Here is a 27,772-nt window from a genome sequence, read left to right on the forward strand (position 1 = left end):
GTGGGCAGTGTTTTATTCTGTTGTACACAGGGTCACTATGTGTTGGAATCAACTCAACAGCATCTAATAACAACAACAGCTTAGTAACTCATAGTGTAAATCCTTGTACTTGAAAACACATGTCTCTATCTGTATACTTAATAATGTATTTCTATCTTTTAAAATTTGTTTCCCCTGAGAAAAAAGAGGACAGATAAAGTGGTTGAAGTTTCTTCTAAGTATTACTGTGAATTACTGTTACTCTATATCCTATGCAATTCTTAAAAATAGAACCCTATAGCCTACTTGGACTATAGCTATATGATGAGCTCCTCCATCAAAGACACAGCAATAAATGAGTAATAGAGATAATGTGGGGATACCCAAGTTCACATGCAGTCTTTGGGTCTGAAAAATTTGAATGTATTGCATTGTGAGGATTCAGATCAATGGCAGGAATCAAAATGTGTATGATTTTTGAATGGAAAACCAATTTGTTCTGTAAACTTCACCCAAATCACAATAAAAAATTAAGTAAAACAAAATAAAAAGTTTCCATAAGAACAATTTCTGCTCAATGATTAGAAACAAGTATTTGACCTGGTCATTTTTCAAATGCATTGGTGTCACTTTTTGCTCTTATTGGCGACTTTGTGCAAGTAACTTAACCACTTTACAACTCTGTTTTCATTTCTGAAGAAAAAGGGATAATGATATAGCCATTGTTCTAAGAAAATTAGGAACTGTATGTAAAATCCCTAGCAATATAGTAGATACCTCCTAGACACTCAACAAGTGTTAGTTCCCAACATCCTACTAAAGCCATCTGAACAGCTGAGATGAACCATGCACTTGATTTTGGAAGACCATCTTTAACTGTCCTTCAAAACCTCTCTCCTCCTATCTCTGTACATTATTACTTGATTTCCTGGTATCTAGACTTATGGATAGTGCCTAAGGCACTTGACTGCTAACCAGAAGGCTGGTGTTTAAAACCTACCAGCCACTCCTCAGAAGGAAGGTTGGGCAATCCTACTTCTGTAGTGATACTGCCTCAGAAACCCAAGGAGGGGTCGCTATGAGTTGGGGCCGACTCAACAGCACATAACAACAACAACAGACTTATAGATTAGAAGAGCAGATTGGAAGATGCAAAGAAAGTCCTGAGGGGGGAAAAAATCAGAGAAACTAGTTAAGATAGAAATAATCAAAAAGCCACAGCCATCTGGGGCCATTTAGTGTAGGGGAAAAACAGCCCTTCATGCCTCAGTAGTCCCTTAGGGCTTTTGTATATTATAGCAAGATATAATAAGGAGTACTACAAATGATGATCTTGATTTATCACAGCTAAGTGAAATTTCAAGAACCAATGGTACTGAAGGAAGGCAGTACAAGCTACATTAAAAGTATTGGTGAAAAACAAGTGGCTCTAGGAATTGATGGACTATCAAGTAAGATGTTTCCATGAGTGGATGCAATGCTAGAAATGTTCACTAATCTATGCCAAGAAATTTGGAAGACAGTTACCTGGTCACCTGACTGGAAGAGATCCATATTTATATTCATTCCAGAGAGAGAGGACCCAATAGAATGCAGAAGTTATGAAAGAATATGATTAATATCACACAAAAGCAAAATTTTGCTGAAGATAATTGAAAAATGGTTGTAGCAGTACAGAAGAGAATGTGGAATGAAGGATATTATTGCTGATGTCTGACGGATCTTAGCTGAAAGCAGAGAATGCTACAAAGATATTCACCTGTTTTTTATTGACTGTACAAAGACATTTGACTGTATGGATCATAACAAATTATTGAGAACATTGCAAAGAATGGGAGTTCCAGAACACTTAATTGTACTCATGAGGAACCTGTACATAGACCAAGAGGCAGTTGTTCAAACAGTGCAAGGGCATACTGAATCATTTAAAATCAGGGTGTGTGTGTGTCAGGGTTGCATCCTTTCACCATACTTATTCAATCTGTATGCTGAGCTAATAGTCCAAGAAACTGAACTACATGAAGAAAAAGGTGGCATGAGGATTAGAGGAAGACTCATTAACAACCTGTGATATGCAGATGACACAACCTTGCTTGCTGAAAGTGAAGAAGACTTGAAGTACTTGCTAATGAAGATTAAAGATGATAGTCTTCCATGTGGATTATACTTCAAAATAAAGAAAACAAAAATCCTCACAAATGGACCAATAAGTAACATCATGATAAATGGAGAAAAGATTGATGTTGTCAGGGATTTCATTTTACTTGGATCCACAATCAATACCCATGGAAGCAGTGGTCAAGAAATCAGCCCATGTGTTGCATTGGGCAAATCTGCTGCAAAGGACCCCTTTAAAGTGTTACTGAGGTCAATTGGCATAACATAGTCTGCAGAGACAGTGTTCTACATCCTAATTCGGTGAATAGCAGCTGAGGTCTTAAAAACTCATGAGCAGCCATGTAAGGTGCAACTATTGCTCTCTTCCTGTCCAGAGCAAAGAAGAGTGAAGAAAATAAAAGATGTAAGGAAATAATTAAACCAAAAGACTAATAGACTACGTGAACCCCAGCCTCCAAGACCCTGAGACCAGAAGAACTAGATGGTGCCCTTCTACCATTGTTGACTACTTTGAAAAGGATCACAATAGGAGGTCCAGATAGAGTGAGAGAAAAATGTGAACAAAACTCAAAATCACACACACACACAAAAGTCTCATAGAGACTGGTGGAATCCCTGAGACTATGGCCCTTAGTCATCTTTCAGGTCAGGAACTTAAATCCTACCTCCTCAAACCACTCCCTCACCCCTATGGTGGCTCAACTTCCTGTCAAATGATAGGTCTATAAGGTGAACAATAATATCAGGAAGATATGCAATCATTAGAACAATCCATAAGTGTTCAAAAGGGCACCATTGGCCCAGAGATAAAGCTAAGCAGGCAGGAAGGGATAAGAAAGAAGGATGAAGGGAATGGCAAACACAGGAAGGAAGTGCAAAGAGTGCTCTTACACAGTGGGGATTGCAATGAATTTTACAAAACAAAATGTGTATGAATTGCTGAATGGACAACAATTTGATCTGTAAACTTTCACCCAAATCACAATTAAAACAAAACAAAACAAAAAAATAAATAAAAGACAAAGATGTTATTTCAATGCCTAAAATGTGCCTGATCCAAGCCATGATTTTTTCAGTTGCTTTTTATGTACATATGAAAGCTGGGCAATGGATAAGGGGCAATGGATAAGTAAGACTGGAGAAGAAATGATACATTCGATTTATAGTATTGGCAAAGGATATTAGGTATACTTTGAACTGCTGGAAGAACAAATACATCTGTCTTGGAAGAAATATAGCCAGAAGCTCCTTAGAAGAAGGATACCAAAACCAAACCAAACTCACTGCCGTCGAGTCAAATCAGACTCATAGTGACCCCTCCTTGGGTTTCCGAGGCAGTATCACTATGGAAGTAGATTGCCCAACCTTCCTTCCAAGGAGTGGCAGCTGGGTTTGAACCACCAGCCTCTGGCTAGCAGTCAAATGCCTTAGGCACTACACCACCAGAGCTCCTAGAAGCAGGGACAGCAAGCCTTTATCTCATGTATTTTGGACATATTGTCAGGAGGGACCAGTCCCTGAAGGAAGACATCATACTTGGTAAAGTAGAGGGTCAACAAAAAGATGAAGACCTTCTAGAGAGATATATTGACACAGTGTTGCAACAATGAGCTCAAACAGCAATGATTGTGAGAATGGCACAGGACCAGTCTGTGTTTTGTTCTGTTTTACATGGGGTAGCTATTAGTCAGAACTGAGAGTCGACAACACCTGCAAACAAAGGAAATTATTTTGCTTATTTTAGGACATATGTATTGCATTTTTGAAAAAGTTCAATATGAAGGTGTTTTTAGGGTTTTTTTTTTCTTCATTTTTATGAGTAAACTTGAATACACTCAGCCAATGAAAGCAACTCAGTCTCCAGGAATTCCATATAAACATGGCTTCCTAAAATATCTTTTGTATACCTTTAGCAAAGAAACTAAGGTACTATATGTTCTATGGAGGAGGATAAAGTATTTCGGAGGGGTCGCTATGAGTCGGGGCCGACTCGACGGCACATAACAACAACAACAAAAATTGATGTAATAAATATTTTTTTTTTTTACGCAGATGGCCTTTTCTTCATGTTTCATGAGCATTGGACAGAAATTGCTGGTGGACTTTAACAGCAACAACTTTCTTGCGTGCTTTTTCCCAGGGCTTCTTGTGAGGGCAGTATACTCAGCTGTGACCCAGGGGCTGGTATTTGGCTGCTAAAGTTGCCATCTGTGAATCTCTGGGCAAAACACATGAACTGGACCTGGTTTGCATGTTGAAATACAAGCTCTTTCTAAGTTGGCCCTGTAAGAACAGCATAAATATAATTTAGGACAAACGCATGTGATGATCCATTGCACATTGACTCAGTATGCACATGCTAAGTGAATCTGTAAGGAGGCAAGGAGTGGGCAATTGCAGACACTAGAGAGAGATAACATACAGAATCCAGCACCAGTAGAGGTCAACCAGTCAAATACCAGGGCTGGATTTTTCAAAGACCCAGATAATGCCAATTTTATGGCCATTAATAACATTTTAGTTACACAAACAAAGATAAGAGTAATAAAAAATAAATTCCGCTTCACAGTGTAATCCAATTGCCAACAGGGCTCAGAAGTGAACTTTTCTCACTGTGCACATGGCTTTGCATAATAGACCAATGATCATTCTGCTGCCCTCTCCCCAACCTTCCATTTCACTTTATGGACAGTGCTTAGGACGGCCAGATCCATAGGCAATTGAGGGAGGCAGATTTGTTGGTTTCCCTTTCAAAGCTCTTTGATTGTGCCTCTGTCAATTAATGCACCAAATGGTCTTCAGGGGTATTTCGTACGTGTGTTTTGCAGCTAATCAGTGTGCCTTGGCACACTGTTTTCCTAATTCTGTGTTTTCCATATGTCCAAGGGCTCAGTTCAAACACCAGACCCACCAACTTCTGGAAAGGCAGAGCTCAGCTCTGATTTGGGTGTCTGCTTCAAACAGAGGCTTTCCAGAGGATATCCTGTGTTAGACAAATCATTTCATTAGGCCAGGTTCACTTTTCAAACCAGGAAGCAGAGCGCCTGCCGGGTAGGAAAACAGATAATGGTGTGCTGGCTATATGCAGAGATCTTGTAAATATTGTTGTCAGTGTCTTTTATACAGTTTCAACAAGGTTGTATTTAAGCCCCAAACCCACTTCCATCTAGTCAGTTCTGACTCATAGCAACCCTATAGGACAGACTAGAACTGCCCCATAGGGTTTCCAAATCTTTCTTCCATGGAGTGGCTGTTGGGATCAAACCACCAACATTTTGGTTAGCAGCCAAAAATCTTAACCTCTGTGCCACCACAGCTCCTTTATATTTAAGCAGTGACAAGTTAACCATGTACTTTAAAGCTTGGTTTATTGAGAGCTGATAGGAAACCTGTGAAATGGGACCTTTACTCATTACAATGACAATTTCTCCCCCAATCTCTCCTCCAGCTGATTACTCCTCATGCCATCCGTGTGCAGACCCCTCCTCGGCACATCCCTGGTGTGGTAGAAGTTACATTGTCTTACAAATCCAAACAGTTCTGCAAAGGGACTCCAGGAAGATTCATTTACACGGGTAAGAACTACTGCTGATGGTGAACACAGACCTGCTTTGGTCTCACAGATGTTTCATTTTGTCTTGTGTGCATAAATGTGTCAATCTTTCTTTCTCCATGTCACCATATGTATGATCAAATATATATATATATATATTTTAAATTAGTTTGTTATGAACTCTGGTGGTGTAGTGCCTAAGGCATTTGACAGCCCACTAGAAGGCTGGCAGTTCAAACCCACCAGACACTCTTCGGAAGGAAAATTGGACAATCTACTTCCATAGGTCTACCACCTGAGAAACCCAAGGAGGAGTCGCTATGAGTCGAATTGACTCGATGGCAGTGAGTTAGTTTGTTTTCAAGAATTTAGTTGAGTATCCATGTTGAATGACAGTTGAGCTTAGTTTGAGCTATCTCTCAGTTTATATGATTAGTTGAATAATTAAAGAAGCAAGATGAGACATGAAGGGAAAAGGGATTCCTGATAAGCCTGAGTTTTTCTGGATGCTAAACTAGCTCCACTGGGGTTTGTTTGCTTTATGGTGTAGAGGTGTGCTTTAATTAATAGTACAACTTGTTCTAGTCTGGTTATAGCATTTGTAATAAATACACTTGGTGGTTTTCATATTTAATTCTGGGTTGGTGTTTTCTTCCCCAGTAGGAGCTCTGGTAGCATAGCGCCTAAGGCACTTGACTGCAAACTAGAAGGCTGGCAGTTCAAATCTACCAGCCACTCCTCGGAAGGAAGGTTGGGCAATCCTACTTCTATAGTGATACCACCTCGGAAACCCAAGGAGGGCTCACTATGAGTCGGGGCCGACTCCACCGCACATAACAACATCTGCATTTTGTCCTCTCAGAACAGTCCTGGCACATGGATCCACCTTGTGGTAGGAATCTAGGGTTACAGGGCGAATATGAATTCCTTCCCATCAGATGGTGAGAACCAGATAGGTTCTCTGTGACTATACATCCAGTGCATCATCTGAGTGCCCAGTGTTTACTCTAAGACAGTGATCCTCAAATTGTAATGTGCAAACCATACATCTGAACATCTTCCTGAAATTCAGATTCTGATTCATTAGGTCTGGGGGGTATTTGAGATTCTGCATTGGACTGAGAATGCTAGTCAAGGATCACACTTTGAGCAGTGAAGTTCTAGGACCTCTGCATAGTATCAGTCATTCCTGGGTAGCTGTTTCTAGAAACTGGTTCTGGGTTACATTCTTCATTCAATAAAGGGCCACAATGAGGCAAGATTCAGGAGAGAGTGGAAGTTGCTTTTATAAAAAGAGACTCCTTGAGCAATGAAAGAATGACTCTATTAACCCTATGAACACATCCTAATTATAACCATACAATTAAATGGATAAATTTTATTTTTGCTGTGATATTTTACCTCAAAGCATTTTTTCCCCCAATTTTAATACACAGAGCAAAACCAACCATGCTTCTTAGTCAGTCACAATCTCTCTCAAAATTATAAAAAACAATTAATGCATCATGACCCTTGGAAATGCCTCCCAGTCCTTTAAACAAAATGCAGGTTTGGTGCCTGCCTGACGATTAGTTTTAGTTAATTGAAAATTATAGGATTGACCCAAGAGGAAAATTTTGTTTGCACTCCAATCACTTTTACAAATTAAGGAAAATTACCACAATTTTGTTTAGCTAAGGTTTCACACTGAGTTCAAGAAATTAACTCAGCCATCCCAACAAAGTCAGCACTTTGTTAGTGAGCACTTGAAAAAATAATAGTCTATCTGGAGTTTTGTGGTGTATACAAACGAAGCATAGAGAAAGCTATGATGCTTTATAGAAGTAGGCCAAGTGTTTTTAATTAGGCTCATTGGTTCAGCGTAAGTTTTGAAGAACAATCAAACTAGCAGATTAGCTGTTTCTTTTAAAGCTAGGATTTCTTGCCATTCATTTTTCCCATGAGAACTTCCACATAGCACTATTTTTTTTTTTTTTTTTTTTTAACAAGCCTCATTATGGGCCTGCAGGAAAAGGACCAATTGAAACTTCTGATACTGTAACATTCCCCAGCATCATTCCAATGGATGGGAGTTTTTCACAATGTTCTTCACTGAACTCGGTGTTCTGGAACATATTACAAAACCACAGAGGCCAAATGTTTTCTCTGAGGAGTTTGGACTCTGTTTTTGGCCGAAAACATTTAGGCCTCACTGGCTGCTTATTTACTCTGCTATTAAGAACAAGAAAAGGAGAAGAAAAAGAAAAAGAAAATGCTTGTGTGGTGGGAGGTACAAGAGGCAATCAGGCATGGTTTCCGCTTTAGTGACACGTCCCGCCCATTAATGGTTCCATTTTGTGGTCAGGTCTCATTTAGAAGAAATTATTTTTAATCAGTGTTCAACAAAATATCCCCTAGAGCCACCTGGCCATAAAAGTTTTTTTTTTTTTTTTTTTTTTAAATCATCCCCATTAAATTACTTAAGTTCTCAAAAGAAAATAGCTAGGGATCTGTCATTATTTTGAATTGTTTTTAACCATTAAAAACAATTACCATCAATTTAAGAACTCACATTTTGGAAAACCTGTATCATATGGGAATTAGGATCAAAGCTAAAGCGACAGATTTTCGAGTCTAGAAAAATAGTTAAGGAGAAGAGTGATAAGCTGGTGTGTATGCACATGTGTATGCAAGCGGGAAATATAAAGTAGGAAGAAATGCTTCTACCAATCACGCCTCAAACTGTGGGCATTTGGCAAGAAAACTGAGTTTTTTATGTATTATAGGAAAGAGTCTAACCTCTCCCCACATTGGAATATAAAATGTTGAAGATGTTGGCACAGAAGCTTCCCCACTGATACAGTTGACTGTTGTGGTCACTGTGAAATTAGATCATTTCTAACAAAAGGGAACCTTTGTTAATTAGTGAGCTACACATGGGCCTCTTGATCATTAGCATTAAATGCCCCTTCTAAGGGTTACTTGTTCATGACTGGTGCTACTGTCCCCTGTGATTTACTCAGTTTACCTTTCTGCTTGTTGCCACTTACCAGCAAAGGCATAGAGATGGTCGTAAAACCTCTCTGTTCATTATGTCCGAACAACTGCATAGGACATTGTACATGTTTAGCACTCCCCCTCTCTCCACCAGCAGAGAAGCTCACACTTCATTTTCTTTAACATCCACAGCATTTCAAGATGTGAGTCTTGGTTTTCCAGATCAAGCGAGCCAAGCTTCTTGTTTCTTAGTGGAATGTTGCTTGGAAATTTTCTTTCTTAACAAAAGAAATATGACAGAGCTGAAAAATAACAACCCACACTAAGGCACTGTTGGTGTTTTCAGAGTGTGTGAGAGAGAGTTTGAGTATATATATGTGGAAGTCTCTAAAAATTTATAATTGTTAAAAAATATTCTTAGACAGGAACACTGTGGCTTAATCAATGTAAATAAAGGCAAACCTTTCACAGGAGGAAGAAATAACTTGACAAAACACAGATTGCCTGCAAACTGGCTTTACTTGTAAGATTGTCACCACCCGGCTGATGGTGAGCATAGCTCTCTCTCATTGGTTCTTCAGACCAGAGACAGATAAGGAATTCTTAGCTCCCAGATGTTTGATTTTCTTGTGTTAGCCCTGATCTGAGTCAGAGAGGAAAGTGAATGCCAATATGATCAGAACAAAAATGTTCAATAGTTCTTGCTAGAATCTTACTTATTGTATCCAGTTATCCCCATGTAAATGCAGGGCAAGAGTGACTTTAAAAATTTAAATTGTGGTTTCTAAAAGAAGAAAACAACAGAACTACCAAATAATAGTATCGTTTTCACAGTCTTTCATCACATGTCTAGTCAGTCAGTCCAATGCGTAGTCTATCCACCATAATCCTCACTTCCCTTTAAGGGGATCTCCCAACACCTTTGCTATTCTCACAGCTTGTTTTCCCTACAGTCATTACAGTTTGAAGTGACTTGGATATTTTAAAATTGTAAACTCTCTTGCTAAACCTTAAGTAACCTTTGGAACTGATGAAAGACTTTTAGGAGCTTTTAGATGCTGCTTCAAAGTTCTAGAATTGGTTTCTGGCTAAATGCAAATGAAGGTTTTTCCTTCTTTCCAGTCACTTCTCTAAAGGAGAGGATGGTATGTCTGGAGAAAATATCATGGGGAAGAATGAGCCACCAGGACAATGTTTGACCAGCTTAGGTGTGCACTGAGAGTCATATATTGTCTGATCCCTGACTAAAGTTGCTGAAGGGGGCCACTGCTGGTCATGGAGCAGCTCAGATGTTTAGTTTGGTCATTCCTTTCTACCACCAGGTTCTCCCATACTAAACAGTCTTACCCAACTTTTCACCCCTGTGGAAGAACTAACCCAAATGCCTGTATATTAGTCTCAGAATTAACTCTGGAATATTGTTCCTGGAAATACTTCCTGTTTGTACCTCATGTCTAAAATAACTTTGCATCCCTTGGGTATGCATAATGCTTGGCACATAGGAAGGACTAGGATAGAACTTGTGGAACTTGATGACTTTTATGATACAGTGGTCTTTCAAGCTTCTCTTCTTTCTCTCTCATCCATCTGGTTTTCTTTTTCCTCCCTTTTTCCTTTTCCCTCTTCTCCTCCCTCCCAATGAGATATCATGGCATAAGGATTGAGTGCTTGGGCTTAAAAGACAATGGATATAGATTCAATTCATAGCTCTATCACTTAATAGAGAGGTTATTTTTGGGAGGTCATGATTCTGAGCCATAGTCACTTCATCTTTAAAGGGAGATAGTAACACCTTGCTTGGATATTTTTAGGATCAAGGAACGTTTTTGTGCAGCATCTGGTACCAGATACTAGATACTAGTAATTTTCATTAATAAATGGTGGCCATTCCTCTTCTTTATTCGTTCATTTGTTGCTGAGCCCTACCATGCAGTAAGTATTTTACATGTGTATTTATCACCACCATCATCTCCCTAGAAGTCTAAGAAGCATCCTTTGGGATTTTCAGTGACAGAATGATAATAACCAGTTGCTGTAGTATGGACTCCATCTCATGGTGACCCCATGTGTGTCAGAATAGAAATGTGATCCATAGGTTTTCAATGGCTGATTTTTCAGCAGTAGATCACCAGGCCTTTCTTCCAAGACATCTTTGGATGGACTCAAACCTTTAACCTTTCAGTTAGCAGCCAAGAGCATTAACTGTTTTCATTACCCAGGGACTCCTGACAAAACTATAGGCATGATTAAATCAAAGAAACAAGTAACACTAATCAACCACAAATAAAAAGTCCCCAGTATGAATAAAGGAGCTCTGATGGTGTAGTGGTTAAGGCATTTGGCTGTTAACCAAAAGGTCAGTGGTTGAAACATACCAGCTGCTCCACCATAAAGATTTACAGCCTTGGAAACCCAGTGAAGGTCCCTATGAGTTGAAATTAACTCCATGACAGTGAGTTTGGTTTTCGGTTGTGGAAGTATGCATAAGACAGCAAAATAAATAAATAGATAAAAATAAAAATAAATGTAAATATGACTATTTTGATATAATAAATATTTTCTCAGGAATAGCCTCAAACAACCAGAATTGCTAAAGCTGAACTTTGAACTCCTCTAGAGCTCCTGATAAGACCTGAGGGTCTAAAGCTCTAGTGCCTATAGGGAGTTGAGGGGGTGGAGAAGATGGAGGCTCTGAAGAGCAATGGATGAAGAAAGGGTTTAAGAGAGCTGAAGGGAAAGAATACTGGACAGAATGAATGCCATAGTGACAGAGTATATAATCAGTAAAGAAGAGGAGGAAGGATTAAAAGACAGAGAATTTCCCATCGTGAAAGCAGGCATGGAAACAGGAGAGAGATATCAAAGAAGAACTCGACAACTAGAGAAGCCAAGGGATATTGCAATAGTATTTTAGCAATGCAGCCCGGATTTATAAAATTCTCTGGTATTGATTTTTAGGGAAGGTGCATGCCTGTTCACTTGTTTCCATCCCAAACTTCAGCCACTGCTCTGGAAGATATACTAATTGGGCTACAGCCCATCTTCAGTCTCTTCAAATGTGTTCAGGTTATAATTGGCTTCTTGAACTCCAGGTTCATGAGGTTTCAGGCCAGAAGCTCTGTTTCTAGTTCTTGGGACCCTCCTCCACAAAATGAAAGCTGTACCCTGGGGATAGACAAAGTTGTAGGGAGAGTGGGGAGTTAGAGTCTAATGAATCTCATGTTCTTCAGTCTCCTCATATGCTAACTCATTGCCAAGTTAAACTTCCTTAAAAACTTTCCACTTTCATATCATTTCCCTGCAGAGAAACCAAACCAGTTGCCATCATCTGGTTGATTCCTAGTCATGGAGACCCCGTGTGTGTCAGAGTAGATCTGTGTTCTGTACTGTTTTCAGTGGCTGATTTTTCAGAAGGAGATTGCCAGGCATTTCTATCAAGGCACTCTGGGTGGACTGAATCTCCAACCTTTCAGTTAGCAGCTGAGCATGCTGTTTGTACCACCCAGGAACTTCCCCTGCAGAGAAATCTTCCTTATTGCTCACTATATGCAAGATGTAGCCCAAATCACTTTGGTTGGCATTATGTCTGTAATCTGGGTCCAGTGCAGACATTTCCTTTTTTTACTCCAGTCTGCAGCCAAACTAGTCTCCTTACTATGCCTCAAGCTCAGAGTTGGCTGCTTTGGACAGGGTAATTCCCCTGTATGTTCCAGTTTAAATTGTGTTTCCTCTCTGAAGTCTTCTCTGGCCACTGTTGCATAGTGGACAGGTCACTGGGCTAAGAGCCTGTGCCCTAGCTCTGGCTCTGCTACTAGTTGGCCATGAGACCTAGACAAGTTGCTTATGTGTTCTAGACACTAGTATTTTCATTGTAAGAATGAATCAATGAGACTAAGTGACTTTGTCTTTGTTGTTTCCTCTGGCTCATCTTGAATGACTGAAAGAGTCTTTGTTTTTAGATTTCTTTAGTTGTTTGTGCTTAGACTACTGTACATTCACCATTCATTCCCTTATACTTTTAACTCTCTTGGTAGACAGTTCACAAGACCACAAGCTCCATGAAGAGATATCTCCTCATCCCCCAAAACATATACTGTTTTGTACACTGTGTTGAAGCAGTTTGATGCAGTATCTTACTTGCAATAGGTGTTCTGTAATAATTGATTGACATATTGCTCAGGATCAATGGGTGCTCATTGATTTTTGTGCTCTGGATGACACAGAATATAAATAAGACCTGTTAATTAAGAATCTATCCCTTTTCACTTGAGGTTTTACCTGCATAAAACACAGGGATTGGAGCTTCTGTTAAAGAAAAAATGGGATTGGATCTAAATTATAAATAGACTTCCTCTTTTTATCTGGGGATGTGTTAATAATACTTGCATCTAAGGAGTAAATGAGTCAATGTATGTAGTGAACTCTTCACAGTGCCCAGTACCTTTGAGTGGTCCCTAAAAGTAAGCTCAAAAAGAAAGAAGCAGATAGTGGGAAGGTAGTTTTTTTAAAAATCCAAAGAATTAGCCGTGAGAGCACACTTCAACGGGCTATACATGTGCCAATTTCATCATAATTCTAAAAAAATGTTCCTTTCTAGGCGCTAGAGATCAGGGTTCTAGTTCTGATTTTATCACTGCCTTTTGTTATTTCATTTCTTATTTCACAAATACTTGTGGGTTGACTTTTCTGTTCTAGGCAATATTCTAAACCCTAGAGGTATAGTGCTGAGCAAAATCAGACAGTCACAGTTCTTCTTGATCTTATAATCTAAGGTGGAACATAGATGTTTATAAGTTTACTACTTTAAAATACTATTTACTATTTTACCATAAAGACAGGAACAAGATTTCAAACAAGCATATAAAAAGACATTTGACCCTCATTTGGACAGTTAGAGATATTTTCGCTCAGGAAAAGTTTCGTGAGCTAAAGTTTGAAGGATGAGTAATAGTTAACCTGTTAATCAATGAGGGGCTGAGGTAGAGTGGGGCTGGGGAAGGAGAGGAGTGTTCCAACAGAGGGACACATCTATGTAGGCACTGAGTGGGAGGAACTGTGGCATCCTGGAAGGCTGCAAAAATCCCAGTGAGTCTGAAAAATCAAGAGAGAAAAAGAGTGGTGAGAAAGAAGCTGGAGAGATGGGAAAGAAGCAACCTGTGCAAAGCCTTATAAGTCATGGGGAGGAGTTGGATGTGATCTTAAGAGCAATGGGCAGTGCTAGAAGTATCTTAAGTGACAAGGGGACATGGCCAGATCTGCACTTAGGAAGAAAACAATTACTCTGGATGAGTGGAGCACAAGGGACCAGATTGGATGTTGGAAGACCTGATAGGAAGGGAAGAGATATGGTGATTTGATTCTAGTGATAATTAGCAGAGATGGAGTCAAGTGAGAGGATTCAAGATGCATTTAAGAGGAAAATCTTGACAGGACTTGGAGATGGATTGGATGTGGAGTGAGGGAGACAGAGGGGTTAAGCCTACGAGGTTTTGGCTTCCTCAATGGATGCCTGATGGTTGGAGGGGCCATCACTCCTCTGCCTCCCAAGGGTCTTGTGAGTATCAATGAAAGAATGGGCATGAAAATGTTTTGCCAAGGATATTGCTCTGCACATATGTTAATTGTTATACAGAGAGGCCTAAGCAAACTCAGGAAAAATTGGGGAGAGGAAAGCAAGAATGTGTTTTCTTTTATATCAGATTGTTTTCACTCAGGATTCAGCCAGAAGAGGGCTGAGTAATGAACATTTGACAAGCGGTTCTGCCTTAGCTGTGTCCTAATTGGAAAAGACCCAACAAGAAAGAAAAATTAACAGGCTGCTTCTGTCCACATGTATTAAATATTACTCCAAATGAGCCATTTACACACAAAGAAAATAATTAAGGAAGAGGGAATGTTTACTCTCTTTGCTTGTGTAACACCAAGGGGTCGGGCCCAAGACTCTTTTCCTGCATTGAAAGGTTTTCCACCAAATGTAGTTCCTCCTGATCTGATGTATGTTGATGTGCCCTGAGATCCTGAATTCGCTGACCTTTGTGTAGTAATATCATGTTGGTGCTATAATGGGGACAGGACAACAGCAACAACAATCACTAAAAGTACCCATTGTACTTCTATGCCAGCTATAAAATGAAAGTAGATTCTGAAAAGAATAAAGACGATCTGAAGGAAGCATGTTATTTTGCATATTTTATGTACATACTCTCCAAGAAATACGACCCTTATTTCCTATTTGGAGTGGAGTGTAATCAGGACTTGAGTAGCTAGTGCAACGGGATCATTAAAAGGGATATTTTCACTGACATTAGAGGTCTAAATGGACACTAGGCCTTATTCACAACCTTGGCTTTTCCTGTCTACTCAGAGTTAATAAGTGATAAGGCCGGGAGAGAGATAAATCACAGAAATCCCTGTCCAAAGAAAACATATTGACTACAGCCAAGCAAATAACAGACCATAACCAACAGCCCCATTCATCATTCATGTAATAGGGATATAAAGTATTCCCTACCAGTGAAACCGTATAGAAGGAAAAGGCAGATAAGCTACCCCAATCTAAGGCATGTGATTTGGTTATTAAGGGACATGAACTATTTGTCACATGGCTTTAATCTTTAAGATGTGTTGCCATTTCTAAACTATAAATTTCTGGTAAGGGATTAGAAAGCTATTAACAATAAAGGTAGGAACTGAGCTTTATATGTATTCTTGCCGATGTAATGCAATACTTTAAAGTCTTGAACCTCTAATCTATTTAGTATGATATAACATGATTTGGTTTTCAAAGCCAATAAACTATTTGGAAGGTTTCAAGGTTCTGCTGCTGCACTGCACCCCCCAGCATTCTAATAAATTAACCCTTCAGTTGTTTTTACTATATATTTTGAAATTTTAATATCTCAGGGAAGGAAGAGACTAAATTTCTCTCTTTTTTTCCTTTCTTAAGATGTATTCCAAATGTTTGATGGAAGATTATTTTATGTTTTATTTGTCCATGTTTGCAATGGTATGGATGGTAGTCTTTCTGTTCATTGTTAAAGGTAACTAAGGTACGTGTTACCCACTAAAACATTAAAACTTGTTTTTATATCTCTATCACAAAGTAATGCATATTGGTTTCAGATAAGATAGAAAGCACATATAGAAAATAATTAAAATTACCCACATTTCTTCCAGTCTTTTCACATAAGTGCTCAATAAATGATAGCTATTAATATTATTTTAATGATATATATTTTTTAGTCTTTTTCTTATGTGTGTATCTACTTCATTAAAAGATAAGGTGAACCTTTATATAATATGTCATTTATTTTTCATTTAACCATGCATCATAAACATTTGGGCATTATAAATTTAAAACAATTTTGTAGTCTTTGATAACTACTTCATTCCTCAGCCTCAGAATCTTACAATGAGATATATCCACATCTTCTTTTTAAAAAACAGGTACTTAGAGTTGGGGTTCTTGTATTTTTTAGTTTCTGGAAAATCTCCAGTACAGCATTAATAGCCCTGCACCTAGATTCTTTGGGGTCAGAATTTGTGAGTCCATACTGGTGGGAATTTATCAGCTATCCCCAAATATGAGTATATGTAGCTCCCAGGGTCGATATCCTCAGAGACTGAAAACAGTTCCCAAGTGTACATTCAGCTACAGCATGGAGCTCCTTCGATTTTCAGCCTGAACCATCTCTGGGGTCAATGAATTTCATAAATTTGCCCCCTGCTATGTGAAGCAGTAGTGTACTTTCCATGAGTAAGAATAGGAACTCATATAAAACACTTAACTGTATCTGAAGCTTAGCTAAACCCTAACTTATAATTTTAAGTCCTTAAATTGTAAAGCAATGGTAATTCAGTGGGAGAATTGTCACTTTTCATGTGGGAGACTCGGTTCAACTGACAGCCAATGTACCTCATGCACAGCCATCTGTCAGTAGAAGTTTACATGTTGCTATGTTGCTGAACAAGTTTTAGCGGAGCTTTCAGATTAAGAAGGACTAGGAAGAAAGGGAAGGAGGAACCCTGGCAGTGAAGTGAATAAGTGCTTGGCTGCTAACCAAAAGGTGGTCAGAACCCACCAGTGGCTCCATTGGGAGAAGATATGACAGTCTGCTTCCATAAAGATTACAGCCTTGGAAAACCTGTAGGGCCAGTTCTACTCTATTCTATAGGGTACTAGAATCAGAATCCTCTTGATGGCAATGGATTTGGGTTTTTTTGGTTTAGGAAGAAAGACCTAGTGATCTACTTCTAAAAATAAGGTGATGAAAACTCTATGCATGACAAAAGTCTGATTTGCCAACAATCATGGGGATGGTGCAAGACCCAGCAGCTTTTTGTTTTCTAGTGCATGGGATTGCCATGAGCAGGACCAGATTACCCAATAAGCAAGGTACACACATGTCCCATCGTACCTTCCCACCAATCTGCTGTGTACGTTTCACCTATCCCCCTCCACATCAAAGATGTGGTGCAACCCATGTAAAATTGTTCACCACAGATTAGTGAGTAAATACAATTAAACCCATGAGTACCAAGCTGGTGCCATACCGTGCTTACTGGTTAATCTGCTCCTGGCTATGAGTCCAGGGCCAACTTCACAGTAGCTAACGAAAACAAGGTAAATTCAGGTATCTCCCCTCTACTATCCTCCCCATGACGGTATCCATTCCTCCTATAGTTTGAGCTCTCCTTTTCTAGAAAAGCATGAAGAGATGAAGGTCTTACAAGTCAGAGACAAGCATTGCTAATTTTTTTTTTTTTTGAGCATTTTCTTCTCATCTGTTCTTTGTGTATTCTTATGTATTTTTATCTGAGTGACTCATAATATGTTTATATAATTTTGTGTCCTGCTGTATAATTTAAATTTTAAAATAAACATTTCCTTTGTTAGTTCACATTCTTCCTTAATGCATTATAATGGATATACAATAGTCCATTTTATGGTTGCACCATAATTTACTTAATCATTTCCCTGTCATGGAACAAGTAGGTGTTCTCTTTCATAGAACTGGTAACATTGTATATGCCAGAATTTAGCATGATATTGAATAAAAAGTGTCCCCTATTTTCTTAATGAAAAATTTTTAAAAGTTTTAGGGCCAAGTTAATTTTATAAGCATTTATAAATGCCAATGAATTATGAAAGGTCTACTTATAATATTTTACATATTAACTGAGTTGCATATGCATATTTAAAATCACATATAAAATTATACATTAATTTACAAATATAACTCTTTTTCTTTTTATGGTTTGTAAACACTTTTATTCCAACTGTTTTCAGCGTATGTTACTTTTTTAAAAATAAAAACTAGAGCTGTAGCATAGTGTCTGCACTTGCCTGCTAACCAGAAGGCTGGCGGTTCAAACCCACCAGCCACTCCTCGGAAGGAAGGTTGGGCAATCTACTTCCGTAGTACTACTACCGTGGAAACCCAAAGAGGGGTCTCTATGAGTCAGGGGACATAACAACAACAACAAAACAACAACAGAGCTTTTTTAATCCTATCATGCTCTTCTCTATCTAAGTTGTTTGGGATATAGCTCTTCTTGAATTTATACATCATGCTCCATGGAAATTTTATTGTGAAATATAAGTAACCATTTTATAGCTCCAAACATAACTTCTTTCAGCAATGTTTTTAAAACTGATTTTAAAAAGGCTTGTTTTTGGGGAACATTTACAATAACAAGAGGCCAATACTCAGAAAAATTACTAAATTCATGTTAATTTTCTATTCCTTCTTTTTGTTTTAACCTACTCCTTCAGGTGATCTCTGTAAGCATCCCCAAACCATCACTGATTACTGTTGTCCCTTGCTCCAAACAGTACTTAATTTGAAATAATGTAATTGAGAGGCAACTCTAATAAGAACTCTAAAATGATTCAAATATATGATATGCAAATTTCTCTTGGGGAAAATTGGTCTCCAGTTATTTCAGCACGTTGAATATTCTTCCCTGTTGGTGGGTCATATGCTTTATGTGGTCCTTTGTATAAAATGAATGCCCATACCACCTAATATTTTCACCTTGACTAAGGTGTGCTTGCCCTCTCAAGTTCTATTCTGAGGCACATGGGGTTGTCATGAGTCAGAATCAACTTGATGGCAATGATTTGTTTTGTTTTACCCTCTTAAGTGAGCACCTCATATTATTCAGGGCACTGAAAGTGCAGGTGGCAACCATCCTATTAATATCACATTTCAGCATATCTGCAGAACCTCTCAATGGCAGGGAATGAGTCCAGAAGTTGGGACTCCCTGGGCCATGGGGCAGAAACAAGAGAAGAGCAGACTTCCCCTTGGACTCACTGCTCTTCAACCTCACAAATGTAATTGTCCATGTTTTTCCCTGTTAACATCTACTGTGGTTAACTTCTTTACATTGAGGGGAAGATCTGAGCTGCTGGGCAGGGCCACCTGCGCATAGCCTTGGTGGTTAGTGTTAGGAAGCACCAGCTCCCTCGTCAATATGGAGTTAATTTAGGTCTTTGTTTAATGCCAAAAATAAATTCACATCTAAATACCTGCACAGAATAGAGCCTTCACTCTCAGTCTACACATGTGAATCATTTCCTTTTAGTTGTAACTGAAGTTTAAATATTCATTGAGGCTGGGTAGAGGAGTTGAGGTTGTTGGGAGGTTTGGGTGGAGGAGAGTGTCTCTGGAGAATCTGTTATGAGCACGCTTGCAGGTCTTTTATATCTCTAATTTCTTCACAACTAGAAAAATGAAACATTTGCACTGGTTAGTTCAGAAGACGTGGGAGGATCATCTGAAGGCTTGGCAATTTTGTTTAATAAAATTATTAGCATCAAAGGTAAAAGGAATTATTGTAGCTTGTCAGAAAGTTGTCTGTCAGTGGCCTAAGTATAGCCTCTGCCATTGAGCCTCCATGTGCCTGGTCTCTCTCTGCTTTATGTCTGTCTGTTGCTGTTGGGAGGTGCCATCAAGTTGATTTTCAACTCATGCAACCCAAAGTGATACAGTAGAAGTCCCCCACAGAATTTTCTTAGGCTGTAATCTTTACAGGAAACAGATCTCTCTCCCAAGTAGCTATTGGTGAGTTTGAACTGCCAACCTTTTGGTTAGCAGTTAGGGCTTAAACTTTGCTCCACCAGGGCTCCTTTATGTGTCTGTATAAATAAGTACATTTATTTAAATGCAGAGTTACAGTTGCCCAAGCCTTTTCCATTCATCAGTTCTATTTTGTTCCCCATGAAGTAGGAAGGACAAGTATTTTTAGTCTCATTTTCAGGTATAGAAAATTGGATTCAGATAGGTCAAGTGATTCAGAGGAGGTCATTTTGTCACCTTGTGATAGGTCTGATACCAAATCTATATTCCTCCAAATAATTGACTATACTTTTCTCAGCTTTTGATGCCTACAAAATGGACTTAAAATAATTTTACTCCATTTTTTACTTTTATATGGACAGGATTCACTAAATAGAAGTGTCCACAGACTTAGGCATTGGTATTTTGATTGTACGTTCTTATTATATTAGCTGCTGTAGAGTTAGCCTCTGGTTCATGTCGACCCACATGCAACAGGATTAGACCCTTGTGACCCACGGGGTAATCTTCGGCTGATTTTAGGAAGTAGATCACCAGGCCTTTCTTCCTAGTCTGGAAGCTCTGCTGAAACCTGTTCAGTATTATAGCAGCACAAAAGCCTCCACTGAAAGACAGGTGGTGGTTTGCTTGAGATCCCTTGGTAGGAAATCAATCCCAGGTATCTTGCATGGAAGGCAAGAATTCTACCACTGACCCAGCACTGCCTTCTTGATTACATTGAAACAAACAAACAAGAAAACACCAAACTCGCTGCCTTTAAGTTGATTCCGACTCATAGCTACCCACTTTAGGTTTCCGAGGCTGTAAATCTTTACGGAAGTGAATCGCCCCATCTTCCTTCTGTGGTGCAGCTGGTGGATTTGAACCCCTGACCTTCTGGTTGGCAGCCAAATGCTTATCCACTACGCAACCAGAGCTCCTTCTTGATTACATGCAGCACTTTTATTTTATTCATAGCACTCATTATCAGCTGATATAGCATCTAGATTATTTGCTTATGTGTGTATAATATGTGATTTTCACTGGAATATAAGCTCCATGAAGACAGGCTCCTTGTTTGGCTTGTTTGCCTCTGTAATCTCAATATATAGTTCAGTTTTTGGAGTTCAGTATCTAACACAGAGTGGATATTCAACAAATACTAGTCAACTCAATGAATGGAAGATTTGATGAAGGAATGACTGAAAAATTTGGCCGTAAATACAGGAAATGTGAGCCTTAAGGATAATCTAGCTTCTTAAGTTCCTTACTTTTATTTATTTATTTTAGATGATAAAAACTATGTTTACGGAGTTTAAAATACTTGGCAAGGTCACAAAGCTAATGGTAGAGTTTCATAATAGATTCCTTTTCTTCTGCCTATCAATCAGTCAAGTGCTTGTCTCCACACCATATTTGCTATATAGACCCCCAGGAGTAATTTATTTATGAAGAAACTGTATGACTATAGATCTCTGGAGTCAAGACAGACCTAATTTTGAGTCTAGGCTCCATCAGTTTCTAGTATGGGAGCCTTAAGCATGTTTCTTAACAAACCTAAGACTCTGTTTCCTTATCTATAAAGTGGGGATGATTTACTATGAGGATCTGATTAGATAATGTGTGTAAAAAGCTTAGCCCAATGCCTGGCATATAGTAATTGTTCAATTAGTGGCATATCTGAACAACAACAACAACGACAACAAAAATGGAGAGAACACATTCCTGGAAATTTGAATTTTAGAGATGAAGGGCCCTCAGAGATGACCTATACCAGTCTCTCTGTTTTATGGAAGAGTAAGCTGAGGCTCAGAAAAAGGGAAAACCATCCCAAACCAGCACATGACTGATTTGTATACAGAACCAGAATACAGCATATAAAAATAGATTTACAGATTATTTTGTGAGTAGATTCCCAAATATACAAACATGTGAATACATCAAATTCCTAAATGTGCATGACAATCATTCAACAAGCATCACTATGGTTATTTAGCGGGCTCTTCTGTAATCTTTAAGGTCTTTTCTTGTTGTTGTTATTTGCCGTCGAGTCAGACCCGACTCATAGCGACCCCTCCTTGGGTTTCTGAGGCAGTATCACTACGGAAGTAGATTGCCCCATCTCCCTTCCAAGGAGTGGCCGGTGGGTTTGAACCTCTAGCCTTCTGGTTAGCAGTCAAGTGCCTTAAGCACTACGCTACCAGAGCTCCTTTTCTAGGCAGTGAAAAAGTTCATTGATCTTTGAGTTAACAAAAAAAAAGTCCTGAAACTCATTGTTCTATGTGTTTACTTCCTTGACTTTCTGTTGGTAAAAGAAAAAGGAACTTTTCTTCACTTCTGTAAATCAAAGTTCCACAGAACAGCTAAGTGTTATTTTCACCGTTGATGGAATTATGCAAGTTAAGAAGGCATTGGTGGTTCAGAGGTAATATTCTCACCCTTCCTATAGGAGACCTGGGTTTATTCTGGGCAATGTACTCTGTGTGCAGCCACCACCCATCTTCTGTATTGTATGATACTAAACAGGTTTCAGCAGAGTTTACAGGCTAAGATAGACTACCTACTTGTGAAAATTAGCCAATGAAAACCCTATGGATCACAATGGTGTGATCCTGAACTTATCTTGGAGATGCCGTAGGATCAGGCAGCACTGTGTTCCATTGTGCATAGGGGTCCAACTCAATGGCAGCTAACAATATCTTTGTGTAAAAGCCCGGAGTAAGAGCAGGACATCTGTTGGGAGACCTCAGTGGGACTAGAAGTTTCTTTTCCCGAGGTTCAGCCAGGGAGCACTGTAGTGGGGTCTAGTTGACAATGCTGTCCCCTGCTGCACGCTCATGTCTAATGCCCATGGAGACATATGGTGATGTTTCCTTTCAGTCTGAGAGCATCTGTGAACTCTCCATTCTGCCTCTAAATCTCAGTTCCCTGGAGGTCCTTGAGAAGATAAGATGTGTTAGCCTTTGCTGCAATTAGTGATCTTCTGCTTAGTGGGTTTGGAGGCAAAATAATCAGGGTCAATGAAAGGGAAATACTTGCATGATCATGTTAATCAGGGACAAGATTAAGCCTGCCTGAGAGGAGATTTCTGCTGTGTGCCTGGTATAGTGAGGTCTTTCGGCTATAGTTTGATGCCCGACTGGCAAGCTGACTGGCTGACATGAAATAAGTGCGTGAATTGTTATTAGGCCTGTAGCACAGTTTCACTGTAGCAGTGACATATCTTACTTCATATCAGAACACAATCTTATAAGGGGTTTCTGCTTTAAATAGTACGTGGGATTTGTGTTAGAAGCCAAGTGAAACAGCGTTGTTGTTGTTTATTTCAGAGTTTGGTATGGCAGTTCTCAATTGTTGGTGCAAGTGGAAAAAAAAAAATTAAAAAGCCAGTGTCCATTGATGCTAAATGTAATGAGTAGAATAAAAAGTAAAATATATTGACTCCACTTTCCCAACTGCAGCTAATTAATGGTGGCTCATTTAAAAAATACACCTAACTTAATCCATTAATATAATTATTCAATTAATGTTGTTCCCACTGCTTTCTTTCCCTCAGAATACTTCTTCGTATACTTATATTTGATGCATTCATGGTGCAAATCCTTCCAGAGGTCCAGGTTGTAATAGAAACGTGGCTTTAAGATTTCATGATTGCCCAAATTAAACAATATGTATGTAAGTGGGTGGGATTTTAGCACAAATTGTGCACAGCAATGCTATAAGCAACTGAATCCTCATAGTCCGACATCTCTCAGCCAATAAGAACAAAGTGCTTCCCGTTTTATTCTATACTACTTAGAATAGTTTATTGCATTATTAAGTACATGTTACAAGAAGCACATTGTTGTTTAAGATTCATTGATTTAAGCAGAACTATTCTTATAAAGTTTTGCAGGCTTTTACATAAAAAGAGAAGAGCCCATATAAAATTATAAAACCTTAATGTAATATAACAGCCTATAATATAATATTCCCCCATTTTCTAAAGAAATTACCAAAAAAAATTTAATGACCTTATTAGAACTACTGTTTGTGAATTCTGGGATGTCATGTCTAATTAGACTTAATGGATTTGAGCATTTCTTTAATGAAATCTGTAGCTTAACTCACCAGGGTTATATTCCTAGTCCTCCTACCCTTAAAGTGATTTTACTTTATTTTTATTTTGGGTGGCATTAAAAAGAAATGAAAGACTACGATTCTGCCTCACTTTCAGATGGATATAGTGAAAAATACAGTGCTTATTATGAAGTTAATGTGAATTACCATGTAATTACCACTGGATGCACTGTAATGATTATTTAGTTACCACTGAGCATTCTCTGCCAAATAACACACATTATTTCATAGGAAGCATAGAATTAACTCAAGTCATCCCGGAACTCACTGAGGGAGTATATTCCCGATCTCTTTCGTTAAGTGTAGGCACTGCTAATGTTAACATCTAAATAATCAAGCTTGGAGCAAACCGACAGCAGAACAGGATATGAGTTTACATGATTTGATTTGCTGATGTTTTAAACACTTAGCAGGAGACAGCTATAGAAGCCAATTAAATCTCTCCAAGGTGCATAGAATTATCTCCTTTGTGAGAAACAATTTAAGGGAATTGCATTGGCCCTTTAACTGGAGGGGAGAAAAAGCATTAGGAATGAAATTTCAGATGCAAAGTGCTGATCAATCGTGTCTCCTTTTGTGTTTTCCAGCTCTGTGCTGTTTTGGCTGCTAATATTTGAAAGGATTTGCACTTTTATTTTGCAAGCACAGGCTTATGATAAACTTTTCTCCACAAAAATGTTTCTTGGGCTATTGATTATGATGTGCCTTTAAACAAGGCTTGTGTCTAAAAGAGTAAAACAAAAACAAAAAACAAAAAACATGTCAGTACATCCCGTCCCTTTCAGATACTGCATCTTATTTAGTGTACCGGAATTCCCAGTTTAAAGTAATCACAAAATTTATGGAGAAACGGATAAAAAAGGTTGTAAAATATCGATTTGGGGAAAATAATAACACAACTCATCTATAATAAGAAGAAAAATGAAGCAATAATTCAGGGGGTATCGAACGGCTTGCTGCTGGGAGTATTGATCCAGTCCTTTACTGTATAAGATCGCACCTGAGATTGCTCTGAAAGAAAGAACAGCATTCCTTCGCTCATTATTTCTCAGATACTATCGCCTTGTTACATGGGCCCTGCAGAGTTGGGATTGTTGCGGCTGGGAGAGTGGGATCCGCAATAATAATAATAAATAAATAAATAGCTCTGAAATCTATATTGCCTTAAAACCACAGTGCCTGGTCTTAATAATAACATTGGCTCCGTCTTTGTGAGTTCTTTGCTGCTTTCTAGTTGCTAATGACAATTTCTATGCTGTGTGGTTCAGTTAGGGACCAAATCAGATCTTCAGCTTACATAATGGGGACTTAGGTTTGAGATGAATTCTTGTGTATCTGTTGTATTTCTTCTTAAGTCACTATATTGAAAACAGTACACTGATGCCACTTTGAACCATGGGAAATGTGGGATTTTGCTACTATAGGGCACTGTTTCAGATTTGCAGATAATGCAATTTTCGGAATTGGCAGATGTATTACTGTTCCTGTGCAAAATCCTTAAATAAATATGGCTTGGAACTTTGAAATTCATAGTCATAAACCCTGAATTGTTGATTCACAAGAAATCATGAATTGATAAATTCATCTATAATTTCTAAGGTGCTAAATGACAAATCAAGGGGCTTTGGTAGTACAGTGGTCAAGGCATCTGGCTGCTAACCAAAAGGTAAGTGGTTTGAACCCACCAGCAGTTTCATGGGAGAAAGATGAGATGGTCTGCTTCCATAAAAATTTATGGCCTTGGAAACCCTATGGGTCAGTTCTACTCTGTTCTATAGGGTTGCCATGTGTCAGAATCAAGTCAGTGGCAGTAGGTTTGGTTTTGGGAGACGGTCTTACATTGCTGGGTAATTCTAGTTTCTTTCCAGACTCTAAGATCATCATCTAAGTAGTGTTGAGGAACATGAATATTTTGTTCTCACATTTATTTTTTTGGGAGAGCAGTATACACCAAGATTCAGGTTGCAATTTAATAAAACTTTTCTGAAAGCCTGTTATGTTCCAGGTATCTTCCAGGCTTTGTGACCATGTGAAGTCTTTATCCTCAAAATACTTACATTCTAGTTGGGGACGGAAGGAAGGCAACACACAGGTTAAGAAGTATAAAAATAAGAAAATTGTCAGACTGGCAAAAATGTTATGAAAGAAGTAAGTGGGTAAATTTCAGAATGTAGTAGAGTAGAAGGACCTATTTTAATAGGAATTGTTATTAGCTACTATCAAGTTGATCCCTACTCATGGTGATCTCAATACAACAGAATGAAGCTTTGCTGAGTCCTGTCGAGTTGGATCTGACTCATAGTGACCCCTCCTTGGGTTCCACGGTGGTATCACTATGGAAGTGAATTGCTCAGTCTTCCTTCCAAGGAGTGGCGGGTGGGTTTGAACCACCAGCTTTCTGGTTATCACCAGAGCTCCTCGCAATCATGAGCATGTGGCAACTCATCATTGTGGTTATTGTGCCAGTCCATCTGACCAAGGGTCTTCCATGCCCTCACTGACCCTCTGCTTCACCAGACATGACCCCTTCTATGATGTGTCCAAAAGCAAGTGAGTTGGGCAATATCCTGCTGTGATCTATAGGGTTTTCATTGGATAATTTTCAGAAATAGATTGCCAGACTTTTCTCCCTAGTTGATCTTTGTCTGAAAGCTTTACTGAAACCTGTTCATCAGAGGTGACCTTGCTGGTATTTGGAATATCATTGACATAACCTCCAGCATCATAGCAACACACAAGCCACCACAATACAACAAACTGGCAAACAGGTGGTTGAAATAGGAATTAATTACTACAATAGACTCAGTGCACTGTACAAATGGGTAGCACTCTGATCCTGCACAGCATCAAAAAGGCAAGAATGGTATTGTTTCTAAATGGCTGTGGATAACCGCCCCCCCCCCCCCCCTGGTGCTAAAGCTATGCTATCATTTGCCCAGAAGCTTCACTCTCCCTACCCCATCCCCCAGCCACTCTTGATCATTATCTAGAAATATGAGCCATAGCAGCTGACTATGTTCTCAGCAGATCAAGCTTCCTGAAATTTCAATAAGCATTGATCCATGTCATTGCACCAGATCCTTGAAATTGTTGTTTCTATAATATTTGTCTCTCCATTTCTGGCTCTAAAAAAATAAAAAATGTTTCATGGAACAACAGGCTGATACCTGGTGTCAATAAAGGTGGATGGAGAGGGAGGGAGGAAGAAACAAAAAGAATAAAACATGTAACTATCAAGACTAACTTCCAAAATAGCTTTCAATAAACTGCAAAGCATGCCTCTCCTTCCTTAGCCACATAGTGAGATTGAAAGTCATCGCTGAATCTTAAACTGTGAATATTGAAATTGCTAGATGTATGGTACATTTAGTGGAGACGTTGGTGAAGTGCAGAAGTCATTTTAACTTTGTCTTTTAATTTTAAAGATTTATTGGCCTCGAGGAAAGAGAATATTTATAAGGGTTCTCAGGCATTCACAAAACATGTAGTTGCCAAACAGTGCAAAGAATGGAAAGAAATCATCATTACGAAGCTGAATGATTCAGGAAATGTGGTGATAAATATGGAAGTGACAACATATTATCTCAGCCCCTTCTAGCGCCACATTTTTGAGTCATGATTGCCAAGTGCATCACGGCAGGGAGTATGCAAAGGCAGTTTGGAGCTAGAGGAATTTTAGTTCTAAAAGAATAACCAGGTAATGTTTGGGAAGTACATATACAATAAATGATGTCAAGTCATCTCAGCTTGATAAATATGTATTGTATAATTTACTTCTATCCTTTAATTTCTTTTAATGAAAGGAAAGTGGCAAACAACAAGAAAGCAATTAATTGAAACAATGATTTTCCTATTTTTATGCAAATAATGTGCACTATATGTTTTTCACTTCTGGAAGTGTCATGAGACAGGTGGTGTATATGCATGGGTGTGCTATGCTAGAACTTTTTAATAATTTCATTAT

At 38.7% G+C, this 27,772-nt stretch overlaps 1 protein-coding gene across 1 annotated transcript in view; it reads left to right on the plus strand.

Annotated features, from left to right (window-relative positions):
* The window catches only part of EBF1 (EBF transcription factor 1), a 506,142-nt gene that overhangs the window by 410,378 nt on the left and 67,992 nt on the right, over nucleotides 1-27,772 (plus strand). Inside the window, exon 10 of the mRNA XM_042782192.1 lies at nucleotides 5,546-5,672. Coding sequence (XP_042638126.1) covers nucleotides 5,546-5,672 — 127 coding nt within the window. The remainder of the gene's footprint in view (nucleotides 1-5,545; nucleotides 5,673-27,772) is intronic.

This window comes from Orycteropus afer, unplaced genomic scaffold (assembly GCF_000298275.1).
Source record: "Orycteropus afer afer isolate SDZICR_OR568_19922 unplaced genomic scaffold, OryAfe1.0 scaffold00257, whole genome shotgun sequence".
In the NCBI taxonomy this organism is placed as follows: domain Eukaryota; kingdom Metazoa; phylum Chordata; class Mammalia; order Tubulidentata; family Orycteropodidae; genus Orycteropus; species Orycteropus afer.